We start from the raw sequence: 22,104 nt of genomic DNA on the forward strand, positions 1-22,104 counted from the left end.
TTTTGGAGGCTTTTAACTGCTTCCCAGTCTTCTTTAGTCATGTTTTTATGATGGAACTGTCTCTTCGTGTTTTCTATTTTTTCTATGTCCTGTAAGACCAGAGACTCAAAAACCACTATTTCTGGGCCTACCACAGAAGTGGGCGGGCAGAAAGTGGAAGGATTTCTCAGATTAGAGGTATAGGTGGTATTCTCTAATGTTTGCTTATCTTTGAAAAACTTTTTGAGTTTAATTTTTCTCATTGTTTCCTGAAACTCAATTCTGCATTTGAATGCGTCATGAGTAGGAGTAGGAACGAATCCCAAACCCTTGTTCAGTACTCTTTTTTCATTGTCAGACAGGACATGATCAGAGAGATTCACTACGATGTTGCCGCTTACTTCTGGGTCCTGCCTCTGCTGCGGGTCAGCCTCGGCGAGAACGTCTGCCATTGTTGGCGTTGCTGGTTCGGCTGATTGGTGTGATTTCCTCTGCCTCTTTCGCCTCCTTGACCACCTCCCCGGTTGGTTGTTCTTTGGCCTTGGGCTAAAAAAGACCTGAGGAGTGCCCCCAAGTCCTCACTGGTTTGATTCTGTTGTTGGAATCTCACCCGATTACCTTGAGGTGTTTCTTCCTCGTCCTCACTGGACGTATTGTCGAAGGTCCACTGGTTGGGGGTCCGTCTTGGTTGTTGTCTGCCCCCTCGGCCCCTCTGTCTTCCTCCAAAGGACTGAGATTCCTGGGGAGCTGTGTAGTACTCGTCCTTCACATAGGGAAAAGCCCATTCATGTGTATATCTCTCAAGATTACGGGTGAGGCCTTTCAATTTTTGAGTTACCATATAGTTTCTGTATTCAGAAAGGTCCTCCTGGATACTTTGGAGTTGTTCTTTGGTATCCAACAGTGTGGTGTCCCTCTGTATGGATTCTTCCAATTCCAGTATTTCCTTCAATAGTTCCTCACTCAGCCGCTTGGCCGTGCTGATAATCAAAATCAGCCAATCTCTAGTGCACTTGTTAGCGATGAAGCTCCAATCTCGCCTAAACCTGCTATCGTCAAGGAAGATGCGGGGTTCTATTCTTACAAGGAGACTAGCTGGGGCCGCGCCTGCATTGTAATATTCAGTCATAAGCGCCCCATGTAAAGCAATCCTGACCTGCCTCTTTTTCAGGGTACTAAGCTTCTCCCATTCTTCCCTAGCTGTGGTGCTGCTAAGTAATGGATTATCAGGTAGTAGTGATGGGCCTGCTAGGATAGCCGCTATCTGTTCCTCAGTGAAGGCCTGACAGTTTTTATCCATTTAGAAGTGGGGGCCTACACCAATAAGGGGGAGAAGGAAGGGCAAGAGAGCTAAGGTCACTCTTGGTCACAATTTCCTACACACTCTCCAGAAGAAAACCTGTAACAGTAGTATAGCACCTCACCAACCACAGGGTCCACATGTAAGGTAAATTTAAAACCGCTGATCCTCCAAATAAGGGGATGCTAAGCTCTCACGGCTGAGCCGCCGTACAAAGCACTCAAACAATAATGGAGCTTAGAGGGAATACGGAAAGGGTCGCCCTCCACTCACAGTCAATAATATACAATGAGACCCAGTCCAACTGGCGAGCAAATCTATCAGTGACATATGGGGGGTCAAATACATCCCACTCCCCACTATTCTCTTATCCACATAATAATGAGATAATGCACTGTGCTCTGCCTTGTTTAAAATATCTGTTCTCCACGACAACCCAACAGAGCGAAGATCTCAGAGTGACCTCACTCTTAGTTGTTCACAACAGTCCACACCACACATTGGACTTTACTCTAAATAGAGGAAAAATGTGCGAGAAGCAAGTGACCCCTCACGGAAACACCACCAAGCGGGGTAACTGGTATGCAATTTCCAGACAGGCCCCTGTCTCATCATCGGTGGTCACTTGCTCCTCTGGAAAATAAAGGTGATAGAAAAGAAGACGTGTCCAAAACAAACAACATATAAAGTGCTGCAGTGAAGTGCAGAAAACTCTGCTAGTGACAAACACACACAAACATAATGATGGAGTGCCTAAAACCACACACAACACACCAATCCCTTATCCACTTTTATTCGTAGGGTGGTGATTGCGTGCTATTGAGTATTAAAAAGGCTGGTAGCTAGTCATGCATACCATTACCTACAGTGCCGACATGTTTCACTGCTGTATAACGTAGAGCAGTTTCATCAGGGCTGCACTCAAGTGCTGCCACTTCACTCTTTTTGGACACTCAGCTCTGTAACGTGCTGTCAATGGAGAACAGGTACAAGGTTAAAAACATGTAGACTTAGGCTGGCCAGAGGTATACTATGAAGGTATATGCCAAGTGGTAGTGTGAGGAATATTTACCCAGGAGCAGCAAAGCTATGCATACCAGCCACTCCGTTATCAAACTGGGACCCTAGATACTCCAAACGTGACTGTGCCCCTTGATTTGTAATAAAAATATTATATCTGCAAAATGGAAGAAACAAATACACAGTTGTAGTTTTCCTTATGCTGTTATGCCATGAAGCATCTCATGTATACTACACCTATACTCGAGACTGAGCAACAAGTGTCATACACGCTTAACGCTACTATTACATACTGATGAAACTGCTCTACGTTATACAGCAGTGAAACATGTCGGCACTGTAGGTAATGGTATGCATGAGTAGCTACCAGCCTTTTTAATACTCAATAGCACGCAATCACCACCCTACGAATAAAAGTGGATAAGGGATTGGTGTGTTGTGTGTGGTTTTAGGCACTCCATCATTATGTTTGTGTGTGTTTGTCACTAGCAGAGTTTTCTGCACTTCACTGCAGCACTTTATATGTTGTTTGTTTTGGACACGTCTTCTTTTCTATCACCTTTATTTTCCCGAGGAGCAAGTGACCACCGATGATGAGACAGGGGCCTGTCTGGAAATTGCATACCAGTTACCCCGCTTGGTGGTGTTTCCGTGAGGGGTCACTTGCTTCTCGCACATGTTTCCTCTATTTAGAGTAAAGTCCAATGTGTGGTGTGGACTGTTGTGAACAACTAAGAGTGAGGTCACTCTGAGATCTTCGCTCTGTTGGGTTGTCGTGGAGAACAGATATTTTAAACAAGGCAGAGCACAGTGCATTATCTCATTATTATGTGGATAAGAGAATAGTGGGGAGTGGGATGTATTTGACCCCCCATATGTCACTGATAGATTTGCTCGCCAGTTGGACTGGGTCTCATTGTATATTATTGACTGTGAGTGGAGGGCGACCCTTTCCGTATTCCCTCTAAGCTCCATTATTGTTTGAGAACTCTCAATTTCAGTAACAACATTTGTCCTGTGCACATCTGCAAACAAAATGTCATGCATAAGTGGTAGGGCATGTCACCCAATCTTTCCTTTCATTTATCTATTATTTTTATTTTTTTGTGTTTGGGAATCTTTTTTTCTTTGTCCAATTTTAGGGTCGAGCCTGCGAGAGTATGCACTAGCACATGTGTCTTGCTTGTGAGACACTGTTGCATACAAAAAGGGTTTGGAGCCCGCCCACTGCAAACCATTTGTTGGCTTCACGTCATTGTTCTTTACAGCCTTCTTAATTGGCTGTACAATCGAAACATCATTTCCGATCAGGGACAAAGCACTGATTGATTCAAGTTAATCTGTGCTCGTCCGCTGCTCCCAATGTGATTGAGGTACTATTTCTTTCCCCCTTCAGTATTCGCCTGTCTGCTGCTCCCCCGATAGTGCTTTTTAGGTCTCGCCTACGCAGCGCGCATGCGCTGCATAGGAAAACGACCTTCAGCCGTCGGTTCCCTTTTTCGCCCAAAAACGTGCACGCGTTGCATTGCTTTCAATGGCAACAAGTGCGCGTTTGGCGATTCCCTTGCAGGAGCGAGCAGCGGCACCATATGTTATCAATTATGGTGCATTGCTGCTCGCTCCCGCAAGGGATTCGCGCAGGCACCCTCCTCTCTCCCCTGCCATGCTGCTGCGCGAGGCGCTTGTTATCTTTGTCGACGCACAGTTTGCGACCAATTTCTAACAGGCTTCTTTTCTCTCCTTGTATTTTTGAATGTATTATTATTTTCTAGTTGAAAAAAATTGTAATTATACAGGGCAGTTTATCGACGGCATAGATTCTGCAATGGAACCATTTAATTAGAGTTTTACATTGTGATGCGTAGGGAATGGACGCGTGCGTGCGCACAAATACACCCACGCGCGCACACTCGTTACCTCAAGCGCTTGTATCAGAGGTGAATACTTTCTACGTTAAATCGCGTTATTGATCCTGAAGTATGTTATTGAGGTGACTGAAGTAATCGTGTGTACATTACAGAGATCCAAAAAACACAGCATTTGAAATACCTAAAAACACGAAAAGATTGCATGAGAACCGGTGCCGCAGTGCACTTTTCCTCTCATTGATTGGATATACCTGCTCTCCCTACAGCTCTCTCTCTCTTTCACACACGCAAGCTCTCTCTATCCCTCTCTCTCACACACAAATGCACGCACACATGCACACTCTCTCTCGCCCTCTCACACATAGGCAAGAACACATTCACGCTCTCTCTCTCTCTCTCTTCCTTTCTCTCCCCCTCTCTCTCACACACACACACACACACAGGCACGCACACATGCACAATCTCTCTCTTTCTCACACACAGGCACACATGCACGCTCTCTTGTGCTTGTTATCTTTGTCAGCGCGCAGTTTGCGACCAACTTCTAAATTTCTAACAGGCTCCTTTTCTCTCCTTGTCTTTTTGAATGTGTTATTATTTTCTAGATGAAAAGGTTGTATATCGATGGCATAGATTCTGCGATGGAAAAATTTAATTAGAGTTTTACATTGTGGTGCGTAGGCAATGGACGCGTGCTTGCGCACAAATACACGCACACAATCCCTACCTCAAGCGCTTGCATCAGAGGTGAATATTTTCTATGTTAAATCGCGTTATTGATCCTGAAGTATGTTATTGAGGTGACAGACGTAATCATGTATACATTACAGAGATCCAAACAACACAGCATTTGAAATACCTAAAAACTCGAAAAGATTGCATGAGAACCGGTGCCGTGGGGCACCTTTCCTCTCATTGATTAGATATACCTGCTCGCCGTACAACTCTCTCTCTTTCACGCACACAAGCTCTCTCTCTCACACACATGCACACACACATGCACACTCTCTCTCTCGCCCTCTGTCACACACAGGTACACATGCATTCTCTTTCTTTGGTGTGTAGTGCCGAAGCACCATTGATTCCTGCTATGCACAGTAAGTTATTCATTGGTGCTTTTATTATGATACAAGGACCCCTTGCTCCCTGCCAGGGCTCCAGCACTGGTAGCATGGTGGTGGTAGTGTGTGGTGTGCAGTGCCGATGCGCCATTCACTCCTGTTGATTACAGTAAGACATTCACTGGTGCTTTTAGCTTGACTGTGGTATGAGATAAGGACCCATTGCTCTCTTTCAGTCCTCCAGCACTGGTGGCGTGGTGGTGGTAGTGTGCAGTGCCGAAGCACTTTTGACTTCTGCTATGCATGGTAAGGCATTCATTAGCGCTCACTGCTTTCAATAATGCCATGGCTTGACAGCAGGCAGTCCTCTGCTCCCTGTCAAGAATCCAGCAGTGGTGGTGCATCATTCATTCCAGCTGCTCACGGCTGGTGCCTGTTAATGATTCTCCTTCTGCTGCAGAGTCAGCAGTGGGTGCTGTTGTGAAAGGCTAGAGTGGTGTGTGTGCGTTCCCTAACTCCATACGTGGAGAAACCTGTGCCCTTCCAGTGCGAGCATGGCAGTGCTAGAGTTCACATCTTTCAGTGAGAGGCTTTGGGGTAGAGGTGTGCGCTGGCAGGCCAGAAAAAATTAATGGGAAGAGCTGAACCAGAGGCCTTGCTTGGTTCTAAGATAGGGTGACCAGATTCTCAAAACAAACAAGCATTGGCATAGCCAATAGGTCTCTCATTTGGGACCTTATAAGTGTTTAGACTTGCAACAGTTGATGTTGTTGCACTAAGGATATTGTACTGCATAACTAAATACTTATAAGGTTCCAAAGGCGAGACCTATTGGCTATGCTAATGCTTGTTCTTATTATTTCTTGTTTCTCGTGCCCCTGGTCTTCAGTGTCAACGTTGCCGCACTCACTCTCTCATCCAGATACACATGTGGACACACCAGGCTGCACACAGAGTCGTGCCCCAGCTGGTGAATATCAACCAGCAGAGCTGTAAATTCGTACTACTACTGTGTACGCTTCAGGACACCGTTGTCATAGATTTATTTTTAAAGATTCTCGTAGTTCCTCGAAAAGAAAACAAATTATTTTACTGTCTCACCTAACAGTTCGATACGGAACTAACTCAAAGAGTGATGTTTTTTGTTTGTTTTTGTTTTGCCATAATGTGCACGTCGGATCCTCTGAATCCGAAGTCTGTATAGAATACGGCATACGCCTGAGGCTGACAGCACATTATGAGCCCAGAGCTTCTGGTGTAGTCTGCACCTAACACCCTCTTCAGTTCACAGCCTCATGGAGCACGTGACACAGTGACCTTGTTAAAAAAGTTTTGCTTCAGAAACATTTGAATACACGTACTGCCCTGTGCTGCTGAACATTGAAGCATTTGCTGTTTCCCATATACTTTATAACGGTACACTCAATCAGACTACCTGTTGGGCTGATCCATATTGAAGCTACCTGCCTAATACAACTATGCATTGCTCAGTCCCGGCTGTATGATGATTGTTATTATTGGTGTACAAAGTGAGTGATGCTACATTTCAGCCCTGCCAATAAACACAGACCGCTATTTGCCAGAGTATCATGTGCACACTTAGGGGCATATGTTAAGCCCCTATTACCACATGAATGTCACTTTTAGTGACGTTCCTGTGGCGATATGTGCTTCGCCTTATTTACAAGGCAGCGTTAAGCCACTGAAAGTGGGTTAACGCTGCCTTGTAAATAAGGCCCCCTTTCACTCTGTACTTAGGGTAAAAGGGGAGGGCAATGAGTGTTGCAGTGTTTGATTGTTTAAATGTTGTTGTAAATATGGTGCATCCCTACGTTTCAGAAGTGGTGGACCGTGGTGTTAAGCCAAGGCGGCTAACGCCACTCTCTGCCACTTCTCCAGTAAATATGTTCCTTAATTAGATGCCATTTCCTATAGCCATCAAATGTCGAGGCATGTAATTGTGCGCAACAAGAGGCTGGCAGAAAAATTAAATTGCCCTTAAGTAAACAGCAGGTGGGACATGAGGGTTAACGCTGAGGGTTTCCAAGCGCTTTGAACGGGTGATCAAGGTTAGTTTATACCTTGGTGAATTACAGAGTCCTCAGACTGTCTGGGTGGTGTCTGAAGCACCTCTGGGTCCTCTGCTCCTGCCTCTGTGTTGTACGTTTGTCTTCTTTGTCTAAGTCACTCAGTCATCGAGGGCACCTGCTGCAGAGGTCTATGTGCTAACAATATGCTGCAGATTAGAATGCTGGGAAGCTTTCATTCTTCTACTGCAGCGCACAAACAATAAGCGCTATATACAAACAAGGTGCCGTGGTTGGATTTGTTATTGTAGTAGCATGAACTCTGTGTATCAACATACCTGACGCAAAGGTCTATGTGATCTTTCACTACGCCCAATCCAGGTTAGCTTTCATTATTTTATTGCAGCTTCACAACCACTGTGTACTTACACATCTTTTAATGTGTTCCTAGAATTATTGGTTGTTTGAGATGTCTTGGGGAACAGTTGGTTTAAAGGGTTAAGGCACCTTCTATAGAGCGACATGTCTGTGACTTTAGTGATCTAATGAATGCACCCAGTGCAGGTCCAGGCTGCTAGGCCTTTTATCCTCGGACGTCGGTAACCTGAGTACCGTTGATATAGTTAACAATGATAATTTATCATACAGCACTAAGGCACCCCATAGGGACTTGCTCTTTGCACATACATGTCAAGTTGTGTTACCTTGTGCTTGGTTATTTTATGTTGGGGGTGGGTTTGACCGTCAAGTAATATGGACCGTCAAGTAATATGTCCAATGTTATTACCTAATTTGCACAAATACATTTGTAATATTTAGCTTTGGGTTATTCAGAGGTGTGTGTGTTTGTGTTTACACATGCATTATTTTGATTTAATTATGGGTATTCTTGGCTTGGTTATAAGAAAGTGTTAACTTACACGTGTACCTCCTTGAGGCAGTTTTCTAAAGATTCTGTGCGTGTGGAGCTGTGAGCTCAGAGGTTGCTGATTTCAGCACCCAAGATCTTTTGTTTTCCACCAGTGGACTTACAGCCCGCTCATTGCTTATGATTGGTTGTCTTCATTGTCACTCACATTTGTTTTCTTTTTAGTGGTCCACCTACAAAGGCTTATTTCCTCTTTGTATGTTTGTCACTCCCCTGGAGCATGGACACATTACTTGTGTCTGTCCACTGCTCATTTTTTAAGGCGCTACATCATTGGGTTTAAGCACTCTACCAGAGTGTGTCTTTTTCAGATGGCATTTATGTACTTCTCACCCTCCCTCTGTGTCCCTCCATCCCTTGTCTGTGTTTCTTCCCCCACCCACTTACCTGCCTTTCCCTTCCTCCACTATTGGTTTCCTCCAACATCCCATAAATTGTATTTTGCAACTGCAGGGTAATCCATATGACTGACTGACTACATGGTTAAAGGTGTGATTGTAGAGTGAGGGTTGTACCTGTGTGATTCGGAGCAGTGTGAGTGAAGGGAGTGAGATGTGCCTGTGACTGTAGACTGAGACCAGACCTATTGGCTTTTCCATTGCTTCTTTTATTGCCACCACTTAACCATTTCAAAAAGGCAGTACAAGTTGATGAGAACAGACCTGGGGCCACATTATCAAGAAAGGGCGATACATTATCGCCGCTTTTATCGGCAGGAAACTGCAGCTAAAGCGGCGATAATGGGCTTGATAATATGCCCTTGTGAATTCCCATAGCAGCCCAGGTTAACACCAGAACCTGAGCTGCTATGGGATTCACAAGGACATATTATCAAGCCCATCATCGCCGCTTTAGTGGCAGTTTCCTGCCGATAAAAGCGGCGATAATGTATCGCCCTTTCTTAATACTATGGCACCTGGTTCTATGTAAAAAGGTGAATTCCAGCAAAAAGGGCCGCAGGGCCTTTCTAATTATGTTGCAGACTGATACTAAAATAGTCGAAACTGGAAAACAAAATGAAAATACTCTGTAAAACGGAATAGTGTAAAAAAGTAGAGAAGCAGAAGTTAAGTCTTGCAGGAACAAAATGCTATAAATATTAATAAAAGATGGACAAAATATTCTGTGTATTGCCGGTCCGGAAGAAAGTGTTCATTGACTTTTTTGGGCAACAACCAAGAAAGTGTGAAATGCCTGTGCTTCTTCCTGCAGTGACCTCTTCCTCAATGGGTCTGGTTGATTTATATTTCTTTTTTTTGTGTCTTTGCTCTGCATCCTCTGTAATAATGCCATATTTTATCTTTTGGACCATCTCTTTGTTACCATCCTAATTCTCTTAAATGTAGCTGGCATTATTGTTGCTAATAATTTATGCTAGGTATTTATTTACAAGTTTGCTCTTCTCCTATAACAAGATTCCCTGCTGCACTCAGGATTCAGATACCTGTACTGTTGTCTTGGCATTACACGTTTGTCTGCATCATGTGCACCAAGTAAAGCTATCCAAATAATTCTGTCGCAGAACTGGTTTAAGTGAAATGCTAAATTAAATCGCTGATTTACTTTCAGCTGCACTAATGTCTATTTAATTCCAACCACCAATCTTTCCCAGAAAACAAAGCCATGTTCAATAACCAAACCATCATCCAGAATGGATATGCACAAGGGGCACCAGTCGGAAATGGGGTCGACTACACCATAGGAAACAGTGCTGCAGAGAATACCTTCCAGTCTTGGAGTTCACAGTGGACCAACAAGCCAGCATTGCCCTCGCACAGCCCCATCAAGAACGGATTTTCCTCTCCAACAGCAGCCTTTCGACAGGACAGTTCTCCACAGCACCAGGCTGCAATGTTCCCCATCGGAAACCAGCACCAAGACGCAGGTGAGCGCTGTTCTGATAGGCTATGTAATTTTTAATGCTTCCCCTGTACCATTGATGGAGAAGTTGGGGTGTAGCTTACATGGGGATCAAAGGCTGCTCAGGCAAGGGGTAGTTAAGAAGGGATTGAGGCAGGTTGGTTAAGCCGTCTGGAGACTTCAAAGTGGCTCCCTGCCCAGATACCTTCGCTGATTCCACCATGTTGGTTTCCCATACACATGATCATAAAATGGCAGTGTCTTCCATTGCAAAGAGTTTAAGGCCCTTCAACAATGATGACATCATTTGAGATGGAAGAGTCACAAACACAAAAGAACCCAAGAGCTGATATGGGGAGGTTAAAGGGCACTTGCTTTGTGCGATACAACCGGCAAATGTGTCAGTATGGGCCAGTTGGTGAGATATAGTGTCGGGCTTGGATTGCCAGTTCCGAATGTGTGTGAGGGATTGTTAAAGAGTATCCACAATATTGGCAAATGCAGTCCTCATCAGATGTGCTGATGAGAGCCCTATTGTGTTCAAAACAGTGCCGTGTTCCACACATACCACCCTGCACAAGCACAACCAAGCATGTGGAGGACTACCGCAAATGGGTAGTATTTTCCAAACTGTGCAAGCGTTTGACTAAAATAACCAACTGACTTATGCTCAGCAGCAAATGCCTTCATTTTGCTCCCACGCCCAAAGAGTGTTCACCCTACAAAGTAAAGCATGTGTCTAAAATTTGCCACCACACTTAGCAAGATATGTCATTCTCCCTCAACTAGAGGTATAGTTGAATGTTCAGCCCATGGTCACTCCTCGCAATGCTTGCCCCATGCGATCCACATTCCTCTTGCAGACTGAGTTACTCCGAAAAACGATGTGGTCCGACCAGGCAATAGAGAGTAGTTCTGTATCTCTTTGGCAGATAGGAGGACTCACATAAATAGAACCTTATAATAAATGTTCACAAGGAGAGATGGTGGTGTCAGATATGGTTGCCCAGTAGCACCATCCGTCCCAGCTGTACGATGGTTACAGCGGCCTTTATTTTTCTTTATTTACCAAGGATAAAATCGAACATAGAATTCTTTCTTTGGCTCATTCAAATAGGGGCAAAATATGTTTATTACAGCATCTATCCAAGTCACCTAAATAGTACAAGATCTTTCATCTGACTCTTTTGCATTCTTAACCTCGAACAAGTTCAATAAAGTCACTGTGTTGGTAAAGGTGATTGTAGGTACTACTAAAATCGGCATGTAACACTCGCCTTTACGCTTGCCATAACGGGAGGTTTACTTACACTGATGAATTTGTGAAAGCTAGCTGATGGCTTGAAATTTGATTCTTTAAAAAACCAAGAAAATTGGCTAATGTAAGTTCAAAAGTGACTATATTTTATTTAAATGATGATGTATTCCAATTTCAGAATGCATCGCAAATGCTTCGAATTGTGATGCTAAACTCTCGGCTTTAAATCTGTCCTGGGTAACCCATCTTAATTATGCCTGCAACATCTTTTGTTTCCCTAGCAACTGGTGCTAATTACAACGGTCACCACGGTGCCCAAAATGGGTACCTTCAAGAAGTGCCTTCCAGAAACGGTGCCAACTATAGCAGGAACTGCAGCCCTTTAGAGAACAGCTACCACACAAATGGGTCGCAGTGGGGTAACCCAGCCATACCAGAGCACCAGCACACTGAGAACGGGTACGGCTTTCAGTCAGGAAATGTCGAGCAGGAACAACACCCACCTCTTGCTGTGCCAGTCCAGAAGCAACATTTAAGTAAGTAAAGCCATCTTCTTGGTTTAAGTGTCAAGACAGGGGTGTAGGTTGAGTTACTATGTGGAATCAAGAAAAAAACTGGTCTTGGCATGCACTTTTTCTCAAAAGAGGATAAAGTGGCTGGTAAAGAAAACAGTGAAGAATTCTGTAAAAAAAACATCATTCAGGCAAGCCAGTGATATAATAGGCAGACTCTATGGTGATAAAGTCAGTCTAGAGTTGTATTCCACAGAACTGTCCAACGGGACCTCAGGAGCCCTAGTGAATGTCAGACTCACAGAGAACTGTATACAGAGTTATAAATAAACACAGTAGGAGGGGGGCACCATTGAATAATGTAACAGAAAACTTTAGTTGGCGGTGCTGCACTTAAAACCAAAAATTGACAAAGCTATTAGTTGAGCTGCTTGTCACCCATGGAGAAAGGGACGATGGGACATGCACTGTGAGTGTTGCATCTTAGTGAGCTGGAGGAAGCTGTACGTTTTGTTACCTCTAGAAGATGAAAGGGCTGGGCCTGTAAGTTCTGGACAGACACAATTTGATGGTTCTTTTTCGCAGCATGAAAGCGTAAAGGGGAGAAAAGTTGTCAGAAGGCCAATCATTAAACCTTTAATTCTCTTGGACACATACTAACCACAGACAAATACTTAAGGTTAGGTTGATTTATTACAAAGCCAAAATAACTGAACATAAAGACACCCCAATACGAGAATGTAGAAATACATCAGAATTAGCATGAAGCCGAATCTGCACCTCTAATTTAGATGATGTAGGCTAAGCAATACAATTAGTTCAAGAAGAAACATCTAAAAGATCAGGAAGTACGAGTCTAAGTGTCCCTGCATCGAGGGTTGGTGAGTAAAAAGCATTAAGTCTGTCCCTACTCTAGTACTAAGATAACATCCCTACTTAAGCATTTTCAGGAGGAAGGATAAAAGGTGTCAGCATGTGTAGTCTTCCTAAGAAGTTTCTCCTCCATCAATGGGTCATGTAGCATAAAGCTACTACCAATACAGAGCTTGTTCTAAGATGCTCTCTCTTTGAAGGCAAGAAAGAAGTGGGTACTTTCCTTACTCTCATCAAAAATGTATTCAAAGGTAGCATTCCCAGGGATGTATGACATGACAACGCGGGCTTTTACCCCGCGCTACCATTACGACGCTGCTTTTACAACGCAAGTCGTTACAACGACTTGCGCTGGATAGTGGAATAGTTTAATTTTCTACTCCAACTCCAGCCCACGTTACAGTAGGGAAGGTGTTGGAATGGAAAATTAAACTATTCCTTTTCCAACAGCGCCCTCCAGCGCAAGTCATTGTAACGACTTGCGTTGTAAAAGCAGCGTCGTATTGGCAGTGAGGGGTAATGCCCACGTTGTTAATGTTAATGTTAAGCTGCATTTATAAAGCGCAGTGACACCGGAGGTTTCCTGGCGCTGAAATTGTGATTGAGGGTAAAGGCAGAGGGCTAGTGAGAGTGCGAGAAGAGCCAGGTCATTAAGCTCTTTCTGACGCTCAGCAGAGTGTCAGAGGTTTTGATTTGTAAGGGGAAGGAGTTCCACAGTTTGGGTGCCAGATGGCTGAATCTACGGCCACCCAGTTTCTTTAGTTTAACCGCCGGAATGGTAAGCAGGTGGAGATGGGCAGAACGGAGGTTACGGGCCGGGCAGTGCGGGTTGATGAGGGATTTCAGGAAGGCCGGGCACTTGGTCTGCCGGGCCTTGTAAATTAGGCAGCCGATTTTGAAGGCAGCCCTTTGTTCAATGGGCAGCCAGTGCAGCTTGGACAGAAGGGGTCTAGCAGATTGCCATTTGGGGGCTTTGCAGATGAGTCTTGCTGCCTGGTTCTGCACCATCTGGAGGCAATGGAGCAGGGACCTGGGTAGGCCCCAGTAAAGAGAGTTGTCATGGCTGCTCACCCATTCCCAGCATCGAGTGCGAGTCACGCCATCTGCGCTGAGTATGGTCCTGAAGGTGATTTTCCACAGGACACCGGTGTTCTTTCCTCAATACAGTTTGTCCTTGGTTCCCAGGCCTTTTCCTGTGTGAAGCACAATGACCTTCCTTTACCAACTCAAGCCACACAATTGTAACTTCTTCTCTCCTTGGCTGACTAGCAAAACAAAGAAATTATGCTATCTAACAAGAGCGCTTCTTCCACCTGCAACACAAAACGTGAGGAAGAACAGATTCCACAGTACGCATGAAATTCAACTATTAATTCTAAAGATCGAGTTTCCAGGGAACTGCATTTAAGGCCTACAAAATTCCGCTAATATAAGAAAGTATCATATGAGCTTTATACATTTGCATAACATTAAAGCAGCTTCAATTAATGCATTTACCTAAATCAGAAATGCCACAATTAATAAACACATTTAATACATAAGCAGTAGTCAATTGCTTAACACGAGTTCTTCATGTTAATGGTTTCTGCTAGTTACATTCACTTTCTACGTTGATTTGCCATTGTACTTTTTAATGGCCGAAACATGTCACTTTTTCAATGTAATACATTTCACAATTCTAACACGTGCATTAATACACCAGAGGTTAAATGGGGTGCCGTCTATGCGTGAGCATGATGCACCCCTACAAATAAAAATGTGGTGTCCACTCTATCAAAGGAAACATTCACTCGGTTGGAGAAGTAGGTGAAAGTGAGTGAGAGTCTCTCACACCGTCTGAGGATCCGTAAGGCAACCACATCATGTATCCTGGAGAAGCAGGCCTCAAAATTGAATGGTCGGAAGGGTGCACTGGCAAAGCAAGTCTGCTACGAATAAAACTGCTTGTAGCATCATTTGCTAATTGCTTTGGGCCAGCCATTGATGCTCTATTGTGATCGACTGAGCAATAAGAGGGGCCCTTGTCTAAGAGTGTGCAAACATTACATTTCTATTCATCAAATTGGTGGTGGTGCAATACTTTAACACTGATATTTCAGCAAACCTTATCTTGGGATTGGGCGTTGCAGAGAGGCTTTGCAATCTTGCAAAAATTTGACCACTTACTATAGTGACATAGCTAGAAACAATATGTTATTTGGCCCTGCAGTCGAATGCTGGGAGTGCACATTTTGAGTTGTAAAGTTAAGCCAGTAGCTCAAATGTTTCTTTAATAAAGAACCCCTCTGTGTGCGCCTCAGTTTACTTTTGCTTGGATTTACTGAAATGCATTATAGCTGTTATTGAATGCAACCAAAACGTAAACTGTTTACCGCCTGTATCATCACCAGTAATATCGGTCAGCAAGGGACATGTACTGTAGTACAAATGCACGCATGGAGGCCATTTCTGGACTTCTGCATTACACAAACATCTAGTGCTCACTTAATGATTTGCTACACCTGCATCAAGTCAAACAACATCCGCCATGCCAGGACATGGTTTGGCCTTTAGTCAGGGCGATAGCAACAGCAACTATTGATCTCAGTGGACCTGGCATGGTTGGCCTGTGATGTTTAAGGTTGTCTCAATCTGAGGAATATTTTTTTTCTTGCGTACTATGTGGTTAGTCACTGTGTGCATGAGTTCTTCAAACAAACAAAATTGAAAAAATCCAAACAAACTTCATGACTCTCCGTTGACATGTCACTGTGCAAACATGGAAAACATCATCTCATGGTCTCCTCTATGTGCTGGCTCCGAACAGTCGGAAGAGCGGTCTGGAAATCTGTTTCTTGAGCTTTCAACTGAGAACGCTGAACAAGGTCTTCCAACTCCAGTGACTCTGTATCTACAGGCAGAGAACACTGATTGCCAGCAGATGCCTTCGTTGAAATGAGGGAGCCTGGATTTATTTTTTTCTTGAAAACAGAAGGTCCTGAAGAATGACAGCACACAATTTGATTATCTTTGGCCATAAGTCATACTCCAAGTCCTTAATGTGCTGAGTTGCCTATATCTATGTAGAACATTACTTTTCTGTTTTACTTCAACTTAATTAAGTGAAAATTGCATAAATTAATTTGAGTTTTACCATTCTTAACTAAAAACTGTTCTTTGTTGTTCAAGGTTCAAATTCCCCACCGATTTCCAGTTTGGATGTGACCATCTTTTACAAAGGGAATGAGGTTCATCGCCAGCAAGTGACCAAAAGATGCCTCCTCACTTTCAACCCTGAAGATTCCTCACTTGGTGAGGTGGAAGCTGTTCATTTCCCGAGACCAGACAGCATCCGTGATCAGAAACAGTTGGAGTACACCCAGAGGCTGCTGGACAGCGTGCAGCGGGGCGTGCTTCTCGAGGTGAACCTGGAGAAGAAACTCGTTGCTACACGACTGGGCAAGTGCAAGGTGTTCTGGGCATTCTCCGAAGAGCTCTGCATGGCAGAGAGAATGGAGTCCAAAATGCTGCAAAGAGAAATTTCGGAGAGCATTTTTGATTTTAACACGTTTTGGAGAGGTGGGTGAAATTAGAGTTTAATTAGTTTTATCTCTTTTAGATATATCTATATGCCCTAAGTCTCATTACAAAGCTACAGCACTCAACACAAATCTTACAGATTTAGTAGCTACTGTTCGTAGAAGAGTTGCCCATGGCATTGAAAAGAAGCGTTTGAAAAGGTATGCTATCTATTTGCAAATAGGCAAAGTAGCTTCTTTAACTCTCCGTAGGGTCAGTCATTTGTATATGAGTCCAAAGTTTTTCGTCTGCTGGCTTACTCCTCTCGTTAACCTAGTTTTTAAAAGGAAGGAAGTGTGGTTTGACTGCTTAGATGTTGCCTCGGTGGCCTGCGCCAATTATTCCATAGTGTGGCTAACTACGCAGCCCAAGGTATCTTTGGTAAAACTGTAGGATAAGGGCTACATGGTTAGCAGATGATTCTAATGTGTATAGCATTTTTAATAACATTTAATCCATGTGAGCTAGAAATACAAATTATCCTGCAGACAGTGGATAATGAGGCAAATTGACATATTCATACTTACAACGATAAAAATGCAGGTGCACACTTGCATTTTTTCAGTGGCCTTGCTTATAGGAGTCACGAGTAGCATTTTCTTTGAAGCCAGACCTATTATCACTGCTACACAACAGACAAATGCACATAAACAGAGAGTAAGGGTCTTTTGGTGCGCCCTCGTCAGTCACCAGCTAGTTTGAGTAAGCCATCTTTTAGAACTGGGTGGCTGGGCTGTCATTCACATTTTGGATCAGTCCACAGCACATTCCCCAGATGGACACAGTTCCTTCTGTGTTTTCTTGCTGAAGGGATCATAAAGTAATTCCTCTACATGTTGTAAACTGTTTCTGAGTTGCATTTATACACTCACACTAATAAGGTGTGTTGTAGGAGGAGCAAAGAACCTTTGTAAAAAATATAGAAAAATGATGTCTAATGGTTTGAAAATTCTCAGGCATCTATTTATAGGGGTAGCAAGACATCATATTATGCCAAGTCCAATATGTTGTCTGACCAGCTGCTCCAGAAACTGCCTCCATTATTCTGAAATCACTGCTCTAGAAGCACAGGAGCTGACACTCCATGCTTTCTGTGGTGCAAATGTGTCTTGCCATTAGTATCCGGAGTGCTGGACCTCTCTCTGGGGCAGCATCAAATCTAACACTTGACGCATTGGCTTTAAAAAAATTGCTGTTTGAGTCCAGCCTATGGTTTGCTGTCGGGCACATGTCTTTTTAGGACCCCCATTAAGCTCTTCTCTTGGAAGTAGAGCAGACCAGCACCAGAGGTGCTGCTTCACTGCTGCCTGCCACTTATACTTAATGAGGGCCATGGGATGACCTTGCTTTCCAGGAATTCACACCTGCAATGTTCTGGTGAGTGGTGCTTCTTGTGGTCGCTGCACAGTTTGGAGATAATGATGCTGAGCTGAGACAGGTTTTACTAAAGCAGGCACCCGTCCCCACCCTGCCCGACCGGAGTCTTGGGGTTAACGTAGTCCAGTGCCACCCACATCTCCTGGAGAGGGGTGGGGGAATTCCAGGAGCATACAGAACCCTTTCCCACAGCAGTGAGCAGACACAGCCACCCTGCGGGTGGCACAGGTGACCGGTAGCTGGTAGGCAGCATAGCTCCTATCACTCTCTTGGCTTCGGCCACTGCAGACCCAGGTGAGTGGCCATTAGTGGAGCGATCTGTGTAGGAGGACACTATGGCTCTCTTGCCAGCCCCTACTGCTGCATAAGTTATGACTCTGGCATAACTCTACAAGGTGTGCTTTCCCACCCACTGGTGGGTTATTGTAGCCCCTCAAAACACTAATCAGTGTGGGATTGAAATGGAGTTATTGCTTTTGAGTTACGAAAATCCCATTAAGGGATCAGGGACACCGTGGTTACAGCAGCAAACCTGTTTTGTTCTTCACAGTAATACACATTCCCTTCACTAAGAAGAATGAACACTTTTAGGAACAATCTAAAACAACTACGAAGAATATTATAAAAACAACAAGAATGAACATATCTCTACATTGTTAAAATGTTATCTAGAGGCTAACACCTACGTCTATGTGCGACACTAAGAGAATATGGAGGGCAGAGCAACTTGCAGAGTAGAGTTTCCTAGGGTGAAGAGACACACTGCAAAGGATGTCTTTATAAGTGGAGGATTGAAGACAGTGTTCTGTGCAAAGGGCAAATACCCTGTAGTAGCATTCAGTCGGTCTTCTTCCTGTTCTCGGCTTTAGCAGCTTCAGGCAAGATGTAGCATCTACGAAGTTTGCTGGCAGTAGATGAGACTGTCTCTCACAGAATCTCAGGCAATAATCTGGGCAAACGGCCTCTTCTGACAATTGATCAAGTAGCAGTCCTTATGTACTCAGGGCCTCATTTACAAGAAAGTGCTGCAACGTTGCACCGCAAGCCCTTTGGCTGCACCATGCTGCAGCACTTTCAAAGCACAGTGATGCAACATATTTAAAATAATATGTTGCATTCCTGTGCTCTCTCCTGCGCTAGCGCACAATGGGCTGCCATGCTTCGACGCAGGCACCCTTGCACCATGGTGAAAGGATGCCTGCGTCATTGTGATGATTGTTTATGTGCAGGAAGGGTTTCCTGCATTAGCACACATAGGACTTGCAAAACGTCATGTTCGAGTCATATGAGCTGCAGATTACACACTGCATAGATCGCCACCTAGTGTTGGGCCAAGATGTCTGCAGTTGTTGTTGTCCTGAAAAGTCTTTGAAAGTCACAGGATAGGTGACTCCTCCTTTGGACAATAGTGCGCATGGGCATCAACTCCATCCTTAGATTGGTTTTTTCCCCCACGCGGTTCAGATGTGTTTCCTGCGCTCCGTGTTGGGACCGACTTTCCTTCGGCGCACAATCCTCACCAGCTTCGACGGTATTGTTTCGAGCGCTTTTCCAATCAACGCTACTCTTCAAATCCGAAGTCTTCGATTCCGGTCGTCGACGAAGGCCTTCGGGCCTATCTAGGCCTCATCTTCTAGCTCATGGAAAGGACACAATTTAAAAAGTGTCCTCGATGTGGGTCCAAGTTTCCCCACACCGATCTGCATGAGTTGTGCAACCTTTGCCTCTCACCGGAGCACGAGGCCAGAGACTGTTTCGCTTGTGCCTTTTTCCGCTTCAAGAAGACGATTCAGGACCGAGCTCAAAGAACAATGACTCGCTCGTCCGCTTCGATCCCAGACGACCTCTTTGAAGAGGGCGTCGACGTCCCAGAGCAACAACAAGAATATGGCATCGACAGCAACTCCGAGACCGAAGATTCAGGCGTTGAGGACATCACTCCGGCACAGAGGGTCATAAGTAAGAACGTCAACCCCAACCTTTCCTCGACACCTTCTACAAAGTCTATGGTCACACCCTCGCCCTTGCACACCGAGACACTGCTTCCCATGAAGCCTAATAAGCCTTTAGGCGACTCGGGCTCGAGTCAGCCTACCCCTAGTACCGATGCACACCTACCTGCACCGAAAAAGAAAGCATTGTCTTCCTCCACGCCAGCTGCTTCCACATCTAAGCACTCGGCGCCGAAGACTAGCACCGACTCCTCGGCACCAAAAACACACTCTGAGCCGAGCAAGAAATTGCCACCCGACTCCCAAGCTCCGGAGCCGCAAAAACCCTTGGAGCCGACAAAACCATCGGAGCCGAAAAAACCATCGGTACCGAGAACCATCGGAACCGAAAATAACAAATGTTACACTGGCTAAAGACACTGCTAGGGAACATGTTTCAAAGACAAAAGATACTCACAGCTCGGCACCGAAAAAGCCCTCAGCACCATAGGATCTACCTCCCACAGAGGACTTATTCCATCCAGACCCTACACAGAAGGCGCTGGTTAAAGATCCAAAAACTTGTTGTCTAAATCTTAGTTCTAAAAAACGACCATTGGACATGCCTGAACCTGCTCCTCATCCAAAGAAACAGGACATTGCAACCTCTCCTTTAAGGAAATCACCTCCTCCTCCTCCTCCTCCAACTCATATCCCTTCACCACCTCCTCCCCTACCACATCACTCCCCTACACCTTCTCCTACTATGTTAGCAGACGATGATAACAGGGATGACACCTCTGATGATACACAGGGTGGTGCAGATAGTAAGCCACCAGATCCTTCTAGTCCTCCTGGCTCACCTGACCCTTGGGATGATTATAGCATCCCAGATATCCCTAATGTACCACAAGACGACATATATCCCTCCAGGTCTTCTCCACCAGAGGACACTATGGGATTTAACCAACTAGTACATAGGGCTGCCCAATACCATGGGGTTGACCTACATACTGACCCAGTAGAAGAAGACTTCCTTCTAGATACCTTTGACAACGCACAAAGGTCCACTTCAATTTTACCCACGCTTAAAGGTGTTATTAAGCACACGCCTGAAGTCCAGTTAGGACTCGAATCATCAACCCCCGAATTGAAAAAAAATATAAGGCTGCCCCTTCAGATCCGGGCTACATTAAAGGGCATGCACCATTAGACTCAATTGTAGTCTCTACTGCACACATAAGAGCAAATTCAGAAACATCAGGCAAGGCTCACCCACCAGATAAAGAGTCTAAGCTCCTTGACACATCAGGTAAACGAACAGCGTCACAGGCAGCAAACATTTGGCGTATTGCCAATACTCAAGCATTACTGGTATGATACGACAGAGCACATTATGATGAATTAGAATCAATAATGCAGCACCTTCCAGATAAATACAAAAACAGGACACATGAGCTTATACAAGAGGGTAAAAACATCACGAATACCTCTATTCGTTGTGCACTAAATGCAGCAGATACTGCTTTAAGGGCAATTAATACCAGTGTCCTGATGCGTAGTCATGCTTGGTTATGCATTTCAGGTTCCAAATCTGAAGTATAAAGTGCCATCCTCAACCAACCCTTTGATGAGCAACACTTATTTGGGTCTAATGTGGACGTATCTCTTGAAAAAATGAAAAAATATACAGACACAGCTAAATCAATGGTAGCCTTGCAGTCACAAGCTCCCAGACGCTCCTTGCGCCGCTCATCTTACAGAGGCACCACCAGGGGAACCTCCTCAGACAGCCCCGCTACTTCTTACAAAGCCCCTACACAATCCACCTACAGTAGGGGCTACCAAAGAGGTGGTTAAAGAGGTAACAACAATAAGGGCAGAGGCAAAACCAACAAATCCCGCTCTGCCTCCACCCCTGCCCAATGTCTTCCCTCCCCTTCCCCCAACACATTCCACTCCAGTTGGGGGAAGACTACAACAATTCCTGCCAGTTTGGACCAACATCACATCAAACAGGTGGGTGCAATAAATTATTCAGTCAGGTTCCTGTCTCGAACTAATATCTACCCCCCTAAACATACCACCCAAGCAGCGTCCAATGTCACAAGAACATTTGATGCTACTCAAACAAGTGGTAACATCCCTCCTACAAAAAAACGCAATAGAATCAGTTCCATTGCATCAGCAAAACAGAGGAATTCACTCCTTATACTTTCTAATTCCAAAAAACCACGGATCTCTAAGGCCCATTCTCAACCTCAGACCACTGAACCTGTACATACAATCAGACCACATCCATATGGTCACACTCCAGCAGGTTCTTGCTCTCCTTTTACAAAACGACTTCCTTACCACTATAGACCTCAAGGATGCATATTTCCACATTCCCATTCATTCAGCTCACAGAAAGTACCTCAGATTTGTACGAGACAATCAGCAGTATCAATTCAAAGTACTCCCATCCGGGTCACAACAGCACCAAGAGTGTTTACCAAGTGCCTTGCAGTAGTGGCAGCGCACTTAAGAAGACAGCATATTCCCGTCTTCCC

The 22,104-nt window shown here is 44.6% G+C and overlaps 1 protein-coding gene across 2 annotated transcripts in view; it reads left to right on the forward strand.

Annotated features, from left to right (window-relative positions):
• The window catches only part of LOC147733238 (interferon regulatory factor 3-like), a 54,802-nt gene that overhangs the window by 14,082 nt on the left and 18,616 nt on the right, over window positions 1-22,104 (forward strand). For both annotated transcript variants that reach the window (XM_086957799.1, XM_086957800.1), the window contains exons 8-10: window positions 9,796-10,068; window positions 11,583-11,837; window positions 15,855-16,244. In XM_086957799.1, coding sequence (XP_086813925.1) covers window positions 9,796-10,068; window positions 11,583-11,837; window positions 15,855-16,244 — 918 coding nt within the window. The remainder of the gene's footprint in view (window positions 1-9,795; window positions 10,069-11,582; window positions 11,838-15,854; window positions 16,245-22,104) is intronic.

Source organism: Lissotriton vulgaris, chromosome 2_1, assembly GCF_964263255.1.
Source record: "Lissotriton vulgaris chromosome 2_1, aLisVul1.2, whole genome shotgun sequence".
Taxonomy (NCBI): Eukaryota; Metazoa; Chordata; class Amphibia; order Caudata; family Salamandridae; genus Lissotriton; species Lissotriton vulgaris.